Source organism: Arachis stenosperma, chromosome 2 (assembly GCF_014773155.1).
Source record: "Arachis stenosperma cultivar V10309 chromosome 2, arast.V10309.gnm1.PFL2, whole genome shotgun sequence".
In the NCBI taxonomy this organism is placed as follows: domain Eukaryota; kingdom Viridiplantae; phylum Streptophyta; class Magnoliopsida; order Fabales; family Fabaceae; genus Arachis; species Arachis stenosperma.
This window is the reverse complement of record NC_080378.1, coordinates 11,075,558-11,093,372: the sequence shown is the minus strand read 5'-3', so window position 1 is coordinate 11,093,372 and position 17,815 is coordinate 11,075,558. Positions and strand designations below refer to the sequence as shown.

The 17,815-nt window shown below is 30.7% G+C and overlaps 3 protein-coding genes across 4 annotated transcripts in view; all 3 read right to left on the bottom strand.

Annotated features, from left to right (window-relative positions):
* The window catches only part of LOC130961659 (uncharacterized), a 46,956-nt gene extending 35,611 nt beyond the window's left edge, over positions 1 to 11,345 (bottom strand). For both annotated transcript variants that reach the window (XM_057887639.1, XM_057887640.1), the window contains exons 1-2: positions 11,025 to 11,345; positions 10,089 to 10,182 (exon numbers count right to left, since the gene is read on the bottom strand). The gene's annotated coding sequence lies outside the window, so the exon portion shown is untranslated. The remainder of the gene's footprint in view (positions 1 to 10,088; positions 10,183 to 11,024) is intronic.
* A 2,448-nt stretch (positions 11,346 to 13,793) lies between these two features.
* LOC130962542 (uncharacterized) lies at positions 13,794 to 14,629 on the bottom strand. The gene is made up of 2 exons (XM_057888746.1): positions 14,054 to 14,629; positions 13,794 to 13,958 (listed from the first exon to the last, which is right to left on the bottom strand). The coding sequence occupies exons 1-2, from the start codon at positions 14,627 to 14,629 to the stop codon at positions 13,794 to 13,796; spliced, it is 741 nt and encodes a 246-aa protein (XP_057744729.1).
* Positions 14,630 to 14,653: 24 nt separating this feature from the next.
* On the bottom strand, positions 14,654 to 16,943 carry LOC130962541 (uncharacterized). The gene is made up of 4 exons (XM_057888745.1): positions 16,536 to 16,943; positions 15,689 to 16,459; positions 14,807 to 15,398; positions 14,654 to 14,709 (listed from the first exon to the last, which is right to left on the bottom strand). The coding sequence occupies exons 1-4, from the start codon at positions 16,941 to 16,943 to the stop codon at positions 14,654 to 14,656; spliced, it is 1,827 nt and encodes a 608-aa protein (XP_057744728.1).
* Between the last annotated feature and the right edge of the window lie 872 nt (positions 16,944 to 17,815).

Genomic DNA, 17,815 nt, shown 5'->3' with positions numbered 1-17,815 from the left:
TTATAAAATTACATATAAAAAAATAAAATTATAACTGAAATTTCATACCACAGTTAAATATAAATTTAATAATAAAAAATAGAGTAATAAAATGATAAAAAAATACTTAGAAAGAATATATGCAGTAGGTTGTTCAAATGCATTATTATCTGAAAATAGTGGTGGAGAATCAATACTTTCATCAGATGAATCATTACGTAAAAATAGTGAGATTTGGAATTATGGTGGACGGACAGTGCTTCTAACAGACCTTGCGTAAAAATGGTAGTGAAGGGTGAGTATTTTTCACAGAGTAGAGAAGGAAAGTAAATTTTTTTGTTTTAAAATTAAATTTTGTTAAGTAAGTGGTATAATGACTTATCGAGAAGTAAAGAAGTCGTATATTTTTACTTTTTTAAAAAGTTGCAAATTAACTTTTCGAAAAGTTAAAAGTTTTTTCTAAGAAAGTGCCAAACACGCAGATCGTGACTTTTCATAATCCAAAAATAAACAAAAATAACTTCTACTACTTCTCAAACAGGCTCTAAATAATTCTATTTTCAACAAAGACATCAATGTTTTTTCCATGTAAAAAGAATCCGCCTTAGATTTTTGCAAAGGCACCACTCACATAAAGATCCCAAAAATAACTTTTTCTAAAGATGCCTACGTGGCAAAATCTAAACCATACATTCTAAAACCACACTTTTAACTACACAACACTTAAAACCATAGCATTTTATGAGAAAAGCGTCACCTAATGAAAAAAAGTAAATTAAAAGATTTAAGAGAAGAAATAATTAAATTATCAAAATTAATAGATCAAAAACTAATGATTTTAACTAATGTTAATTGTAATGACACCGAATTCTTAAAATCAATACAAAATGATTTTTCTCAAAATCTTTATTTTACTATAAGTTTTATTGAAGGACTTAAAAAACCTGAAAAAACTTATATTTCACATGGAATTTCTAAAAAATGCTACTATGGAAATGATTCCCCACATCTCTATCATACTTTTAACCTACAATTAAAGTCTATAGTAGATATGCTTGAAGAAATATTAGTATCCATAAAATTTCAAAGAAATAAGGAAAAAGAAGAACCCAATATAAACGAAATTAAACAGACATTAAATAAATATTTTCAGAAAGAGAATCCCAAAGAAGAAAAAATTCAAAATATAGACAACATAACAAAACTAAAAGTAAAACCACCATTAAAATTATGAACATTGAAAAAAATTAGAAGAAGTTACAATGCTTTTTAAACAATTAAAAATGGCTCAAGAAAATAATATTATGGAACAAGAATTTCAAATAGAAGAATAATTAGTAAATTCTGAAAATATAGAAAATGAAGAACACATCCTAGATTATTCAAGTGATGAAGAACCAGCAATTCTAATACAAGTAAAAAATGAAGCTGGAACATCTAAGGATAATCAATCTCAATTTAAATGGGAAACGAGTTTTGAAAATTATGCTTTTAAAAAGGGATTTATAAATAAAAATTCAAAGTATACAAAAATACCATCAAAGTACGTTTCTAAAATCCAGGAAACGGAAGGAGAAAGAATGCTCGATTTAGACTGTAAAAAGAATGAAAAAGAAATTTTCGAGAACTGGTTGAATTCCTTCTTATTAGAAGCCTTTACTAATCCAAAACTTAGTGAATTATCAGGAGGAGATATCTGGAATTATATAGGATTTCATACTAAAGGAACTGTAAGAGATTATATGACATCAATAGAAGACCAAATAATAGAAGAATTAGCAATAAAAATAACAGTTTACGATAAGATATTACATATAATGATGATTCTATATAAAGAATTTTTTGGAAAAAATATTATAGATCATAGACAAGAAGTCTATAATAAAGAATATCAAGAAACAAAAAACCATTTAGCTAATATTCAAATATATGATTTATGTAATGTGGAATCTTACATATGTGAATATAGAATACATTATTATAAACTAAAAGAAGATAAAAACCATTATCTTAGTATGTATATAACAAAACTTCCATACCCTACTAATGAATTTATAATGGGAAGATTTATAAGAGAAATAAATAGAGGAACAATTGAAAACAATTTTGGCGGAGCAACTTCTGCAATAAGAGAGGAAATAAAAGAACGTTGTATGCAAGAAGCAACTCAAAAAAGATTTAAAAATATAATTAGAATTTGCTGTCAGGATAATGAAGAAATACCTCAAAAATATGGTCTTAATAAAAATTTTTAAAGAAAAAGAAAATATCAATTTAGAAAAAGAAAATACTATCCAAATTGGAGAAAAAAGAGGTATTTTAGAAAAAGAAATAACAATAAAAAACAAAAAAATAACTATTGCCCAAATAAAAAAGAAAATTGTAAGTGTTGGTATTGCCAAGAAGAAGGACATTATGCAAATGAATGTCCAAAAAAGAAGGATAAAAAAGACATTACCAAACAATTAGAAATTGCTAAGTCTTGTTTCATAGAACCATTAGAAGAATCAGATGATAACTTAGACTATATTTTTGAATATGTCTCAGAAACAGACTCAGAGACTGAGCAATAATGCCACATTTATTACTATAAAAATAACAGAAAAGTTTATAAATGCTTTCATAGATACTGGAGCAACACAATGCTTTGCTAGTAAAAATATAAAACTTGATTGGAAAAAATTAAAGAAATCATTAAGAGTTAGAATAGCTGACAAATCAATACATAAAATTGACTAAAAAGCAGAAATGGTTGAAGTATTTATTCAAAATTATAGGTTTATTGTTCCATCCATATATATATATGATAGATTCTGGGATGGATTTTATCATAGGAAATAACTTCTTAAAGCTATATCATCCATTCATTCAAGAATTAACATATATAGTTTTAAAAGCTCCACACGATTCTTCAATAAATCAAAAATCAAAACGTATAAAGATACCAACTACTACTATAGATAAGATTTTAAAATTTAAAATATTTTCGATATTAGAAACATGTTATTTAAATTTATATTTTCAGATAAATATCCCAAAAAATAATCTTGAAATAAAAATAGAAGAATTTTGGATGAAATTTGCGTTGAAAATCCTTTAGATATTAAAAATACAAATAAAGAATTAGTAAGCATTAAATTAAAAGATCCTACAAAAGAAATAAATATTCCAAATAAAATTCCTTATTCCGCAAGAGATAGAGAAGAGTTCTCATTAGAATGTAAAGATCTTTTGGAAAAAGGAATTATAAGATTAAGTAAAAGTCCTCATGCGGCTCCAGCCTTTTATGTCGAAAACAATAATGAAATTAAAAGGGAAAAACGAAGAATGGTAATTAATTATAAAAAAATGAATGAAGCAACTGTTGGTGATGCTCATAAACTTCCAAGAAAAGATTATATTTTAGAAAAAATCAAGGGAGCAACTTGGTTTTCATCTCTTGATGCAAAATCAGGATATTGGCAACTTCATTTAGATGAAGAAACAAAGAAATTAACTACTTTTACTTGCCCAATAAAAGAATCAACAAGTGTGTTGCTCTATGAATGGAATATTTTACCATTCGGATTAAAACAAGCCCCAAGTATCTATCAAAGATTTATGAAAAAAAATCTAAAAGAATTAAATGAATTTATTTTAGTTTACATTGATGATATATTAATTTTTACAAAACAGGATAAAGAAGATCATATTCAAAAATTATTAATAGTTTTAGAAAGATGTAAAGAAAAATGATTAGTTCTTAGCAAAAAAAGCAAAAATTGCAAAACAAGAAATAGAGTTTCTTGGGTTAATTTTATCCACCCATGGAAAGCTAAAACTTCAACCAAATATTTTAGAAAAGGTAAATTCATTTCCTAATAAAATAGAAGATAGAAAACAATTACAAAGATTTTTAGGGTGTATAAATTATATTTCTGATCAAGAATTTTTAAAAAATATAACAGAATACACTAAAAACTTATTTTCAAAAATAAGTACTAAAAAAGAATGGAAATGGGAAGAAAATGATAGTACGCAAATTCAAAGGATTAAAGAATTATGTGAAAAACTTTCGGAACTTTATATTCCAGCAGAAAACGACTACTTAATAGTAGAAACAGATGTTTCAGACATAACCTGGTCAGGATGTCTAAAAGCTAAGAAAGCTATAAAAAGTTTGGAACAAGAAAAAGAATTACTAGATTCTAAATATTCCCCAAAGAAATTACTTTGCAGGTATATTTCAGGGACTTTAACTCCAACAGAATAGAGATATACTACTCATGAAAAAGAAACTCTAGCAGCAATTAAATCTCTTAAAAAATGAAAAATTGATTTACTACCCAAAGAATTTACATTAAGGACAGATTCAAGTTACCTAACAGGTTTCATTCGATACAATTTAAAAGTTGATTATAATCATGGGCGATTGGTAAGATGGCAATTATTTTTGTTACAATATCTAATAAAAATTGAATATATTAAGGGTGACAAAAATATTATTGCAGATACATTAACAAGAGAATAGAGTTCGTCTACAACGCATTAAATCAAGAAATTCAAAAATATTAGCACGAACTTGAAGAACGCAAGTATTGTCAGCAAATAAGGACACATATCCAATCCCTCAAGAAGGCCATTGAAGCAATGAAATTAACACAACAACCAACACTATCAGAGTTCAGCCAGGCAAGTATGGTGGACAAACCAGGTGAAAAAAAAATTTCAGAAAATAAAACAATTGCTGAAATTATTAAAAAATCCACACAAGATAAAAAATATTATGTAATTTATAATGGCCCCATGAAAGGAGTATATGATGCCTGGGAAAAAACAGCGCCATTCACACATCAATCAAAGATAGTTCATAAAGGAGGATTTTTAACACTAGAAGAGGCAAAGGAATCCTTCAGGGAATATGAAGCTCTTCATCCAGAGCAAACCCTAAAAAGAGCAGATAAAACTCCAGTTCAAGCCCATAGAACAGGAATAATGAGAAACATTCCTACAAGGGCTGAAATCAAGGAAAAAAATGGTCTGTAGATCAAATCTCAGAGAAACTCTTAATATAGTCTTGAATTGGACTGAAGAAAAAAGGGCAAGTTTGGGATACTATCCTATCGCCAAAGAACAGCTAACAAAACTGGTTATTTTTCCAAAAGCTTCCCCATCTGACACTTATCAGTTTTTCCAGTATGGATTAATTGATACAATTTTAATTTTTAATGATCTAAAAATTATTAGTGAGTTTCCTGCAGGATTCGTTGATGCAGTAAAGAGATTTAAAAATATGATTGACAATGTAAATCTAAGGGATATATCCCTAAAATTTACAAATAGTCAACCTATTTTTAATGAAGAAGAAGAATGCTTAGTTTCAGCACACCAAGTAATATTCATGTCTTCCCAGGAAACTTTCAACCAATTGATCAAATTCAAGATTTAGCAATCTATAGTCATGAAGGAAGATTAGCCAGCACATTAGCAAGGGTCTTTGAAAGAACTCAAAAAATAACAAGGGAATCTCACACAAGAATTAATTATAAAAGTAGAAATACTCTGCTTGTGTCCAGTAAAAGAAATAAAATTGAAGAAAGAGAGATGAGACTCTTGGTGGAATTTGAATCTGCATTCTACAATCTATCCGGACTCTTAGAAAATTTCCCTGAAGAGATAAAAAAGAATCTCTGCTATTTGATAAAAGACAGAAAAGACCACAAGTGCCAGCTATGTGCCTCGGAAATATCTGAAGAAAACAATAATGAAATGGAATCCACCCACATGATAAAAGAAGAAGACAGTGCATCCACCCACATGATAAAAGAAGAGGACAGCGCATCTGAAGCATCCCTCAATATTCTTGCATAATGACGTAAGCGCTTAGGTCATAGAGCACCAACAATGTAGCTGGTGCAAGATAATAAACAATGACGTAAGCAATGACGTCATAAGAAGGGTAAGGATGTGAATTGTCCATCAGACCCAACCATTATAAATAGATTGCTTAGGCAATTGTAGAAGGGATCAGAAAACAGAAAGCAGAAGGCTAAGAGTACTCATATACTAGGAGAGCAAGGAGGAAGCTGCCAAGGCGATTTTGTAGTCTGACAAAAGAATTCCCTTAGGAAAGAATAGTTTTAAACTCCCCTCTGGAGTTAATATCTACAATCTCCCCTCTAGAGATAAAAACACCTTATGTAAAATATACTAAATAAAAGAAGTTTTTCTCCAGAAAGGTACGTCTTTGTCCTAATCTTTTAGTTATGAATTATTTAGAAAGCTTAGAATTAACGGAAGAATCTGATTATTATAGATTAACTGCTTTATTTGATAATGAAAAACAGGCTGTTCTAAAAACAGAACTAAATCTCAAATCAAATGAAAATTTTAATAAACAAAGTCTTTTAAAAGAAGTTTTTAATAGAAAAAATATAATATACTATAAAAAAATTCAACTTGAAGCCCCTATAAAAATAAAATCTGCTAATGGAGAACTTGAAATAGCTTTGATAAATGATGAACAATTAAGTAAACAGATTGAGAAAATTAAGGATCAACAGAAAAGATCTAAAATTGGATGGATTCATATTAGTACCATACAAGTTTTAATCAAATCTACATATATGAAAGGAATTAATTCATCAATAAGTTTAGCAATCTGTGACAAAAGAATTACTGATGACCCAATAGATCAAATAATTGGAATTGTTCATGAAAATTTAGCAAATGTAAATGTTAAATTTAACGCCCATCTTGGATATGCTATACCCTTATCAATTGAAAATCTTGGTAGATCTATAAGTTTACCTTATAAATTTCATAGAAAAAGTTTAATGGAACAAGATGATGAACCATTTTCAATTACATATGCAATAAATTATGCTTTAACAAATAGCCATCATAATATAATATTTAAAAATAGAGAAAGAATTTATGTTGATGAATTATTTCAGAAAATTGTAAAAACAGAAATACCAAAATATAAAGCTATTGAAAACCCAGTTCTATTATTAAAAGAACCATAAAAAAGATCGGTTTAATCAAATTTTCAAATAAGAGAATCTAAAATCAATAGTCCTTTAAGTTTATCTAAATTAAAAATTAAAGAAGAAAACTCTGAAATAAAGGAATTAACAAAAAAGGTCGAAAAATTAAATGAAACCCTAAATACTAAATTATGACAATGAATAAGGAAGAAATATATGTAACTTATCAAGATAAAAAACAAGAGCTCTTTAAAAGAGAAAATCATTTGAATTATTTGCAATTTTCTGAAATAAATCAAAGAGCATTTAAAGCTCTAAAAATAATCTATAACAAGTTAAAAAGGGAAGTTGAAAAGCTAGAAAAATTAAAAATCTCTGAAAATAAAATAATGAAGAAGAAATTCTAAGTTTGCAGAAAAAATAAAACAAAACTAAAATATAATAAGGATTATAATTTACGAGATAAAAAGATTAAAAACTAATTTACGAGATAAAAATAAAAAAAATAAATAAAGATTGATAAGAGAATAAAAATTTTCAGATAAAATTAATGACCTTATAAATATAGAAAAGAGAATTAAAACAATTTTCAGAAAATTAGAAAATTTATAAATGCTTGGAAAATCATATTACGATTTAAAAGAATTAAAACTGTTAAAAGAAAAGATGGAGACAAGAGAAAGTGTAGAAATAAAAAGAAGTTATAAAAGATTTTATAATAGAAATTAGAACAGAATTAAAAAACTATAAATATGAAATCAGAATTATAAATATACATCAAAAACTAGTAATAAATAATCTTTTAACAAATACAAGAGAAATTACAGATACTCTAGATTATGAAGTTGCAAATTATTGAATCTATACAAATTATAAATTTATTCGAAGCAAAATATGAAGAGTTAGTAGAAATTTCGAAAGAAGAATTAAAAGAAAAGTCGAAATTGAAAAATTTGTATCAGAACCAAGTTAACGATTAAGGACAACACTTTCTCTTTAAGTAACACTTTTAATAATACGCTTTTAAATCAATAACAACCACAAAATGAAAAACATCTTTACAAAAGAATAAAATGGGCAACTTTATCCTAGCATCCTCTTTTTTGCAATCCTTTGACTCTTACATACACGAACATGCCGTAAACAATTACTAGAGAGTTTAAAACATCAAGTGAAGTTGAATCTAAACATCTAGTATGAATTCATTGTTTCTTAATTTTACCGTTTTTTATTTTTGCTATTTTGTCATTTTTTAGTTAATCATCTTTTGAATAGTCTAATAGTGATAGATTCAATTGAACTGTATGTTACTTGAATTAATTTTCAAGAAAAAGACAATCTTTTTTTATTCATTTTCTTATTACTTGTGAACCGGTGTACTTATATATTGAAACTAAACTATATAAATTCGATAACAGACACTTTAAACAATATAATGTGATTATGCATTTTAAGCATGATTAATGAAAGAAATGAAATTGTCTTTTGAAAATTATAAAAGAAAAGCTTGAAGTTATCACATCAAGAATTATAATATGATCTTTCACAAGATTCAAAGATTGCACAACAGATTGTGATTTGTTATCTTATGTGTTTAATGAATGGTGTGAATGATAGTGAGGATGATTACCGTAACTTATGAGTAGCAAGAATGTAAATTTTTTCCCATTTACAAAAAATTGCTTATGTGAGAATGGCAATTTTTTTTCGCTCACATAGAGGTGTTAAATTTGCTTGAATTTTATTTTGCTTAGGCTAGATAGTACCTATTTCCTTTTTTTTTCTCATGTTTTTGTTATGAATAATATTATATATTTAAATTTTTTCATGAATTAAATTTAATCAAGTTAAATAAAGACTTAGAATAATATTATTTATAATTAATTTTTGTTGATATTTATGATGATTTTATGAATCTGTTGTGTTTTATATTTTTTTAATATGTGAATCATATAATTTCTCATTTTTTTTCATAATTAATTATTTCTTTGTCTTACAAGAAGAATAAATTTATCAAAATTTTTCATACAGATTATTATTATTATTATTATTATTATTATTATTATTATTATTATATTATTACTAATATTACAAAGGATGAGGTCAAATAAATAATTGTAATTAAAATATTATGACTTAAGAATTGTATCTTAATTTTTAGGATGTTATATCTTATGTGGGGTTTGACTATATGAATATCACTCATCGGTTTTCTAGATCTGAGTAAAAGATCTATCAGCCTAATTCATAAGAGTGGTTTATAATAAATAGGACATTCTACTTTACACATGTAAGTGGTATAGAGAGAATATAATTCTTTTTATATTTATTTTTTTATTATTATTATTATTAACAAGATATATATAAATATTACATTAAAAAGGAATGAGGTCAAATAAATAATTGTAATTAAAATATTATGACTTAAGAATTGTATCTTAATTTTTAGGATGTTATATATCTTATGTGGGGTTTGACTATATGAATATCACTCATCGGTTTTCTAGATCTGAGTAAAAGATCTATCAGCCTAATTCATAAAGAGTGGTTTATAATAAATAGGACATTCTACTTTACACATGTAAGTGGTATAGAGAGAGAATATAATTCTTTTTATATTTATTTTTTATTATTTTATTATTATTCAAAATGTAGATCTTATCTTTATTAATCTCTCTTTCATTCTATTAAAAGAGAAAAATATGTGCCCTCTCCCCAAGAACTTCCAATAAGAGAGCATTTTAAATTTAAGTTCACTACTCTCGACAAAATAAAATAAATAAAAATTAGTTCTCTCAGGGCATCACACTTTATCTAGCACAATGTTTGTATTTTTCTTTTCTCACTTTTGTATTGATAGAGTTACAATTTTAAATGTTGTACTGTTTCTCTCACACATTTGATCAGTTCAACGGAATAAGTAGTAAAAATTATGTCATACTTTCTATTAGGATGCGTGGATTTTTTATTGTAATAAATAAAATTATTTATTCCGATAATTATTATAATTATTTTATTTATTAAAATAAAAAATCCTACTATGCGTAGATAAGATTAATTTAAAACTCTGAATATGATATTAACTTTCATATCTTACGATGAAATAAAAATAAGAAAAAAAAAATTATCATAAATATTTACCTCATTTTTTGTGGGATCATCTCCAAAATTGGACACTATATCAATCTTCAAGTCTATCAACCCTCCCTTTAATAGGGCATCCTTTTCCAATCTCCTGCATTAGCAAAAATACCGGTCAATGGATCTTGGGTTTTAAAAAGTTAGTAAAAAGTTACATTAAAGTAATATTTTATAAACTTAATTTTAAAAAAATCCAAAAAGCATTATTAAAGAATGAAAAAAAATTTACTTTTTTTTTTAAATGTCAAAAAAATTATTATTTTAACTAATTTATACTTATTATTATAATATATATTTAGTTTATAAAATGGTATTTAATAAGTCTTGAATTCAAAACTTTTCGTTTAATTATAAGATACTTATTATTTTGATTAACTTTACATAAAATAAAATAATTAAAAAATAGATTGTTAATAATAATAATAATAATAATAATAATAATAATAATAATAATAATAATTTACATTGAACTTAAAGCTTTGGATTAAAATTTTCTAGTAATTAATATTCTTAGTAAGACCATAATCTAAAGCTTGTGTCTTGCTCAATAAATTAATAGTTCTCTTTCTTTTCGAAAAGTGATTGGTAATACATGTAAAAAAAAAGAATGATTTAGTAAATTTGTGTTCTAAAAACACATGATAAATTTATTATTAATAAAAAATTTTAAAAATTTTCATTTAGCGAATACAAATTTAAAGTTCAGATTTTTTTATTATCCCAAATCGGATCCAAAGTTTTGTTTTTAAAACTGAGCTTTCGATTTGTGAATTTTAATTAAATTTTTTTTTTATCTTTATATCCATAAAAAACACCATTTTTTATAATTGAACATAACACATTCTAAATTTTCATAACTAAAAAAATTAACCAATATATAAACCCAATAAAGATACAAGAATCTGAAAAAAGTAGATAATGAAATGAGAGACAAACCTCCACTTCAAACAGGATGTATCATGTTGCGATTAGTCCTTAACCAGATCGAAGACAGCAAACAACCATAACAGAAATTAGAAGCCCTGATTGTCTGGTCAATTCAAAGAAGCTTTTTTGTGTTTTTTGTTTTTTTTTTGTTTTTTATGTTTTGTGTTTTTTTTTTTCCGTGAGAATTGGGTTTATAAAAAAGACGTGAAAATAGTAATGTGTTGCATGCAAGACCAGGAAAACAAAAGAAAGAAAAAAAGAGAAAGAAAGAGAAGTGAAGTGAAAAGACAAAGGCAACAGAGGCTTCTTTCAATAATCAAATAGCCTAGACTGGTGGAATCATGTTTCAAGCAACAATCGCTACGAAAGTGGATATTTATAAAGGCAGTCACTTTCGTGAAGATGCCAAAAATTTCTTCTCACAATGATTTTTGTTTAAAAAGTATAATTTATTTAATTTACGATATTTTAAATAAAAGTAACACTTTTAATTTAAATAAAATCAAACTCTACAATCTATTATTTAATAGTCAAAATAATATATTTTTACATAATGATAATTATTAAATCTTCATTACCATTTATAAATTATAAGTGTTGTAGAAAAAGACAGAAGAGTATTATTTAACTATTTGTTAAGGAAGTAAAAAGTAAAAACACAAGCAGTAGCTGGTAAGAATTTTTTTTTAAATAATTTGTTGACTCTGTTCACATCATGAAAAACAGGGTCTTGATCTTAATTAATATTATATAGCATTATTTATTATTTTATAGTTTGTTCCCATGACTAAAAACTGGAACTTGATCTTAATTAATATTATATAGCATTATTTATTTTTTTATATTTTGTTGACTCTGTTCACATGACGAAAAACAGCGTCTTGATCTTAATTAATATTATATAGCATTATTTATTCTTTTATAGTTTGTTCCCATAACTAAAAGCTGGATCTTGATCTTAATTAATATTATACAGCATTATTTTTTTTTTATATTTTGTTCACACGATGATTTGCTAAGCTTCTTTTAAAATTTATCTTCTGCGGTAGGTAACGTTATAATTAAATGGACTTTACTCTTTTTTTTTTCCTTTTAAAATAGGGGCGCCGCGCGTACTTGGTAGAATAACTTTAGATATATTATTTTCATAATATAAAAAAGTTTTTAAGTATGCCACTGTACTGTTTTGCTTCGTTGTTATGGTAGTGTCTAGTGTGCAGTGTCGTGGATTCTTACAATAAAAAATTCTAATGGTGCAAATTGAGTATTAAAATAACAATATAGACTCATAAATGTGAAGGTGCATCGTGAAGATAAAACTGGTAGTATCGTGAACCGTGGGAGAATTTGTGAGGATAAGTGGATAACATTGTGAACACTGGACAATTCTATTAGCTCTTGTAGTTTTGTGTAGCCAAGTAATGTTAGTAGTTCACGGGGTTGGCTTTTAAATGGGGAAGAAAGAGAATTTGTGACACTAGAGACCATTTATTATTTGATCTATTGTTAATAAATATATGGAATAAAATTCTAAAATAGTCCATCAGATTGAGTTCGTACACCATTGTTATCTCTGACATTTAAAATACTCTAATTGAACCCTTCAGATTGAGCTCCGTGCGAAATCCTGGTCCTTCCACTCAATTCCAGCGTGACTCAGCTGCCGGAGTGCTGAGCTGGCTGCTTATGGTCCACGTAGGCAGCCTTAAACGGCTAGCTGACGTGGAGTTTGATCAAAGAATCTCTGAATTCCCCAAATTAGTCCCTGGTACCAATTATAAACCCTAAAGTTGTTCTTCCCTCTTCCTGCGTGAATTGGTTCGTCGTCCAGCTCAAGCTCTTCTTCCCTCTTCTTCTTCGTCCTCTCCCGCCATGAGTGACAGTCACGCTTCTCGAAGGTCGAATCGCTCATCTGCGACCGGAAACTGGAGAGGGAACAATGTGCGTAGCCGGCGTTCATCAGTTCCAGAGTGGTGTGGTTGTGGGTGCAGGCCTGTCCTTCGGTGGTCAGGGACGGAGAGTCATCCTAATAAGCCATTCTTCGGGTGTCCGAATTATAACGTGAGTGCATTTACTGACTGAAGTTTCTAGCAATGGTTAGATGAGGTAGTTGTTTGATAAGGTTGATGCATATTTGCAGACTAGTGGAAAGAATTGGTGTAGGTTATTTGTCTGGGCAGATTCTGTACAGGATGAGGTGCCGCTGAAGTTTGATGAAGAAGATGAGCATGGTGGGATGAAGATGAATATTGTGTGGAAGGTGGGCAAATTAGAAGCAGATATGAGAAATGTAAAGTTCATGGTCCAAGTGCTTGGTTTAGGGGTATTCATGTTATTTGTGTTTGTGTTGATGTTGATGTTGAAGGTTTGATTAGGCTGAGAACTGAAACACAGAACCAGTGTAATCCAGTTTAAGAACAATGTAATTGACATTAGATTGTTTTTGATATATTGAATGACTATTTGGTTTAGTTTTTGTAAACACAATTGAACACCCAATTAATGGATAAGCAACAATAGAAAAAGCTTACATAAGGCACAATTCATAACTGAATGACAATAACATTAGTTCTTATAAAACTCTCCAATAATGGATTGATGTCAATAACAAGCAATAAAATACTGAGCATTGTTTCAGCTAGATTCCAGCAACTTAGTTAGTATTTAAAAGTTGCAGAGGTGTCTATGAATCACCATGACCAGACAAAAAAGACTAAGATAATTGTTTCACAAAATATTACAAACTTTCATAATTTCAACCTAAAGCTAGGAATATAATCACTTCTTTTTTGGTGGTTTAAACCCTGGAGTGGGCACAAACTTGAGGAAGTTGGCCAGCCTTGCTGCATTTGCCTTACTAGCTCCCTCTATTGGAGTAGGTGACCTTCTTCTAAGTGGCAGTTTTCCAGATCTTGTAGGTGTCTTCCTCTTTTGTTCATGCTCCTGCAATACACACAATACCTTACATAAGGCCTAGGAAATAAGATGATTGTCAACAAATAAAAACACATTACATGAAGCATTATTAAACACAATACCTTTTGGGAGTTTTCATCTTCAGAGTATGAGGGCTGAGACAAATCAATCTCAGCCTGCTGGACATCCACATCCACAAGAGTGGCAGGAGCAGGGGCAGATGCAGTAGCAGTAGCAGTAGCAGACGCTGTTGCAGTTTCAAAGCCTGTAGCAGTAGCAGAGGCACTTGCAGCTTGAGGTGCATTGGAAGTAGTTGTTGTAGCTGACGCAGAGGCAGTTGCAGTGACATTATGAGTAGCAGCCTTAGGGTCTTTAGCAGCAGCCTCCGCAGCTTTCTTCTTCTCAGCCTCTGCAGCTTCAGCATCCTTCTTCTTCTCACACCCTCTTTTTGTATGACCTTTCTGCAAGCAATGCTTGCAAGTGAATGGTCGTAGCTGTCTCTTCAGAGTGGTGGTTGGCTTTGATTTCTTGCTAGACTGACCCCCCTCATCCGTATCCTTCCTTCTCTTGGTTTGGAGCTGTTCAGGTTTCCTCTTAACCAAAGGTGCCAAAGGTCTGTTGGCCTCAGAACTTTCCCATAATTGTTGGCCAGGTAAAGGATTTATGTGGTGGGAGTAAGTGGCTTTGTAGGACTCCATTGTGAGGAGCTTGTGACAAAAATCCTATGGCCACTTGTTCACTCTAGCAATAGCAGCACATGCGTGCACACATGGGATTCCTGCAACACCATAATCAGCAATAACAATTAGGTGCATAGTTAATAAGACTCACTAGGCAGAGTATTTAAATAATTAAATAACAGTTAAATACAATACCTGTTAGCATCCAAAACTGACAAGTACATAGCTTTTTCCCCAAATCCACTACATGGTGTGTAGAGTGTCCATGTACCTCGAACTTCTCGTATCCGGTGTCTCCAGCCAAGATTGGTTGCCATTGCCTAGATTCCTTCCTCAGCTTCTCCAGTCTGCTCTTGATCACTGGGGAAAGTATCCCCACATGATTATCCAACTTCACTTTATTTTTGGCCATCGTCCTCATTACGAACATCCTAACCTCTTCCAACAGTGTGATTATAGGCTTCTTCCTAGCTTCCTTAATCTTTGCGTTGAATACTTCGCACGCATTGTTACATATTGAGTCTAACTTTGGCCTATGACTAAACTGAGATCTTGTCCAAGAATGTGTTGGCCATTTTTCTAGGTATGCCCATGCCTCCGGATTTAGCCGCTTCAGCTTTTCCCTATGTTCCCTGAATTCCTCAAAGGTTGTGGCGCGTGCACAATCCCACAGCAAGCCTCTTAGCTCCAGATCTTTTCGTTGCTTGTTGAAATTCTTCCACAAATGCCATACACAGAAATGGTGATGCACATTGGGCATCACCTCCTGTACAGCATTTATGAGTCCCTGCAACACAGAGTGGATGCAAAAAATAATTAACACACAAATAGTAGAGAGAAGTTGGTAGAAAAGATAGTTATTTGTTCTCCATAATATACCCTGACTTTTAATATTTTCACCATAATAGTCCCTGAGAGTATTTTAAACGCATCATAATTGTCCCTAACTTTTTCTATCGTGCACCTAAAGTAGTCCTACTGTCATATCAGCAATCCTCTTAACAAATGCAATATATTATAATATAGTGAAGGCAACCAAAGAGGAAACTAAATCAGAAGGGATTAGCAGCCATGTACCTTTTGCATATCAGAAATGAAACACCAACCATGTGTCTTGTAATCTCCCAAGTCTGCATGCAATAGTTCCAGGAACCATTTCCAGTTGGCAGTGTTTTCAACTTCCACAACTGCCCATGCAATGACGTATATGTGGTGGTTTGCATCCTGGGCAACAGCTGATAGAATCTGCCCTCCAAAGACAGTTTTCAGGAAAGCACCATCAAGTCCAATGAGTGGACGACATCCTGCCTTAAATCCATTCTTACAGCCACTTAAACACACATACATTTTCTCAAATATGACATCACCGTTTGGCTGTGGGATGGTACAAATTTGGACAGTTGAACCCGGGTTGGTCTTCAACAGTGTCTCTCCATAGTCTCTCACCATTGCATATTGTGCCTTTTCATCACCATATACTAGGTTTCTAGCATCAGATAGTGCCCTTGAGATCGAGTTTCTATTCAATGACAGATCATACTTGGTCTTGAAGAAGGTGTTTGCATCACAATGCCTCAAGTTGGGATACTTTCTGACTTTCTTCACTAGCTTACTAGGAACCCAGTTACGATTGGCTGCTCTGTTCTTATCCTCCCTTGCACAGCTATGATCATCTCTGAAAGTCTTCACTTGCCAGCAAGTATCGTCTCGGTCCTTGGAAGCAAAGATAACCCAACTGCATTCCTTTACCTTGCAAACTGCCCTAAGCCTCTTCCTATCATTTTTATTGAATCGAATACGCCTTCCCTCCTGGATGGTGTACTCCCTAGCAGCCTCTTTAAAATCCCACTTCGTATTAAAACTTCATTCCAACCTCTAAGTGAAGCTCCCCGAACCTAGCCCCCTCTCTAAAAACTGGAAACACCTCATCAGACTCGGTCTCCTCTTCTAATTCATCTTCAGAATTGGGTGGCGTTTTCATCTCCAATGAATGCCAAGAGTTGGCACCATCAGAATCGGAACCAGGATCGTATGCATCATACTCATCATTCTTATCAGTTCCTACTTTCCCAAAATCCACTTCAACATCAGAATTAATCTCCACATAAGCATCGTCATCAACACAAATCTTCTCCTTCGTCTTATTCTTCCCCTTACCCTTATCCTGTGAATCACTCTTATTACTTGTTTTCTTCTTATCCTTTACCTTACGTGAAGGAACAGGGTCTGCAGCACATGAGTCAGATGAGTTGTCTTTCCTTACTGGTTTATAGGGTTCATCTTCTGAACTATCATCAGAATTAGAGGACTCCTCATCAGAGGACATCAACATCACTGGGATCTTGCTACCCTGCCCCCTTTTTTGAGCCTTTCTGCCTCCTATCCCAGTGGCAGACCTCAGGCAATACCTCCTATGAAATTTTGTTTGATTTGGTTTCGGGGTGTTCTTGGCCTTATTTTTAATTTTTTCTTAAATCAGCACCTTAACAGATGCTTTAACCCCTTCGTCCCTAGGTCGACTCACATTAGCAGCAGGATTCTTTTCATCATTTAGCCGAGCACCATTGTGTGGGGCAGCTGCAACATTTTCCTTAGCTTGCGTCCCAAGGTCCCTTACTTGATCATCAATGTATACCATAACCTCCTCCCCTTCTATCAGTTCAGGTGACGAAACCTCATGTTCAATGTAAATATCAACAAGACCCGCATTCTGTGAACCCATCTCACACATCTCTCTTAGGTCTGCATCACTCTTTAACTTCCTCAATCCCTCCCTTATGCTCTTTCTAGGTACAAGCCACTAGACTTCTTTCATTCTATCATAGCCTAGCTCCTTATAATAGTTTCTCAGATAAAATACGTCCAGCCTATCCACCTCAACATCACCAAGGCAGTTTCTGTTGTCCGGATAGTAACCAATCTTTCCATCCGCACCCTTTTCAAAAGTTCCTCCATGATGAAACATAATGTCTAGTACTTCATCCATCTGCGAGATAAGTAAACAAACAAAATTAAACACATGCAACACTAACTTCTGAGCATAACTACAGAACTGTATCATCAGAGGAAACAACCCTTCTTGGATACATAAAAAAAACAGAGCAACCCAAACCCCATACTAACAGCATAACCACCAAAAACCTAACAACATAGACATCTAAAGAAAACACCAAACGAAGATGAAATCTGCTTCAATCAACACAC

Bases quoted from the DNA above. Each gene is read 5' to 3' on its own strand.
- LOC130962542 (XM_057888746.1), bottom strand. From the start codon at position 14,629: ATGGAGTCCTACAAAGCCACTTACTCCCACCACATAAATCCTTTACCT. The intron at 13,959-14,053 runs GTATTGTGTTTA...TGTGTATTGCAG, and splicing joins AAGATGAAAACTCCCAAAAG to GAGCATGAACAAAAGAGGAA.
- LOC130962541 (XM_057888745.1), bottom strand. From the start codon at position 16,943: ATGTTGATGTCCTCTGATGAGGAGTCCTCTAATTCTGATGATAGTTCA. The intron at 16,460-16,535 runs GTGTTTCCAGTT...TTTAATACGAAG, and splicing joins AGGAGACCGAGTCTGATGAG to TGGGATTTTAAAGAGGCTGC. The intron at 14,710-14,806 runs GTATTGTATTTA...ATGGTGTTGCAG, and splicing joins TCAGTTTTGGATGCTAACAG to GAATCCCATGTGTGCACGCA.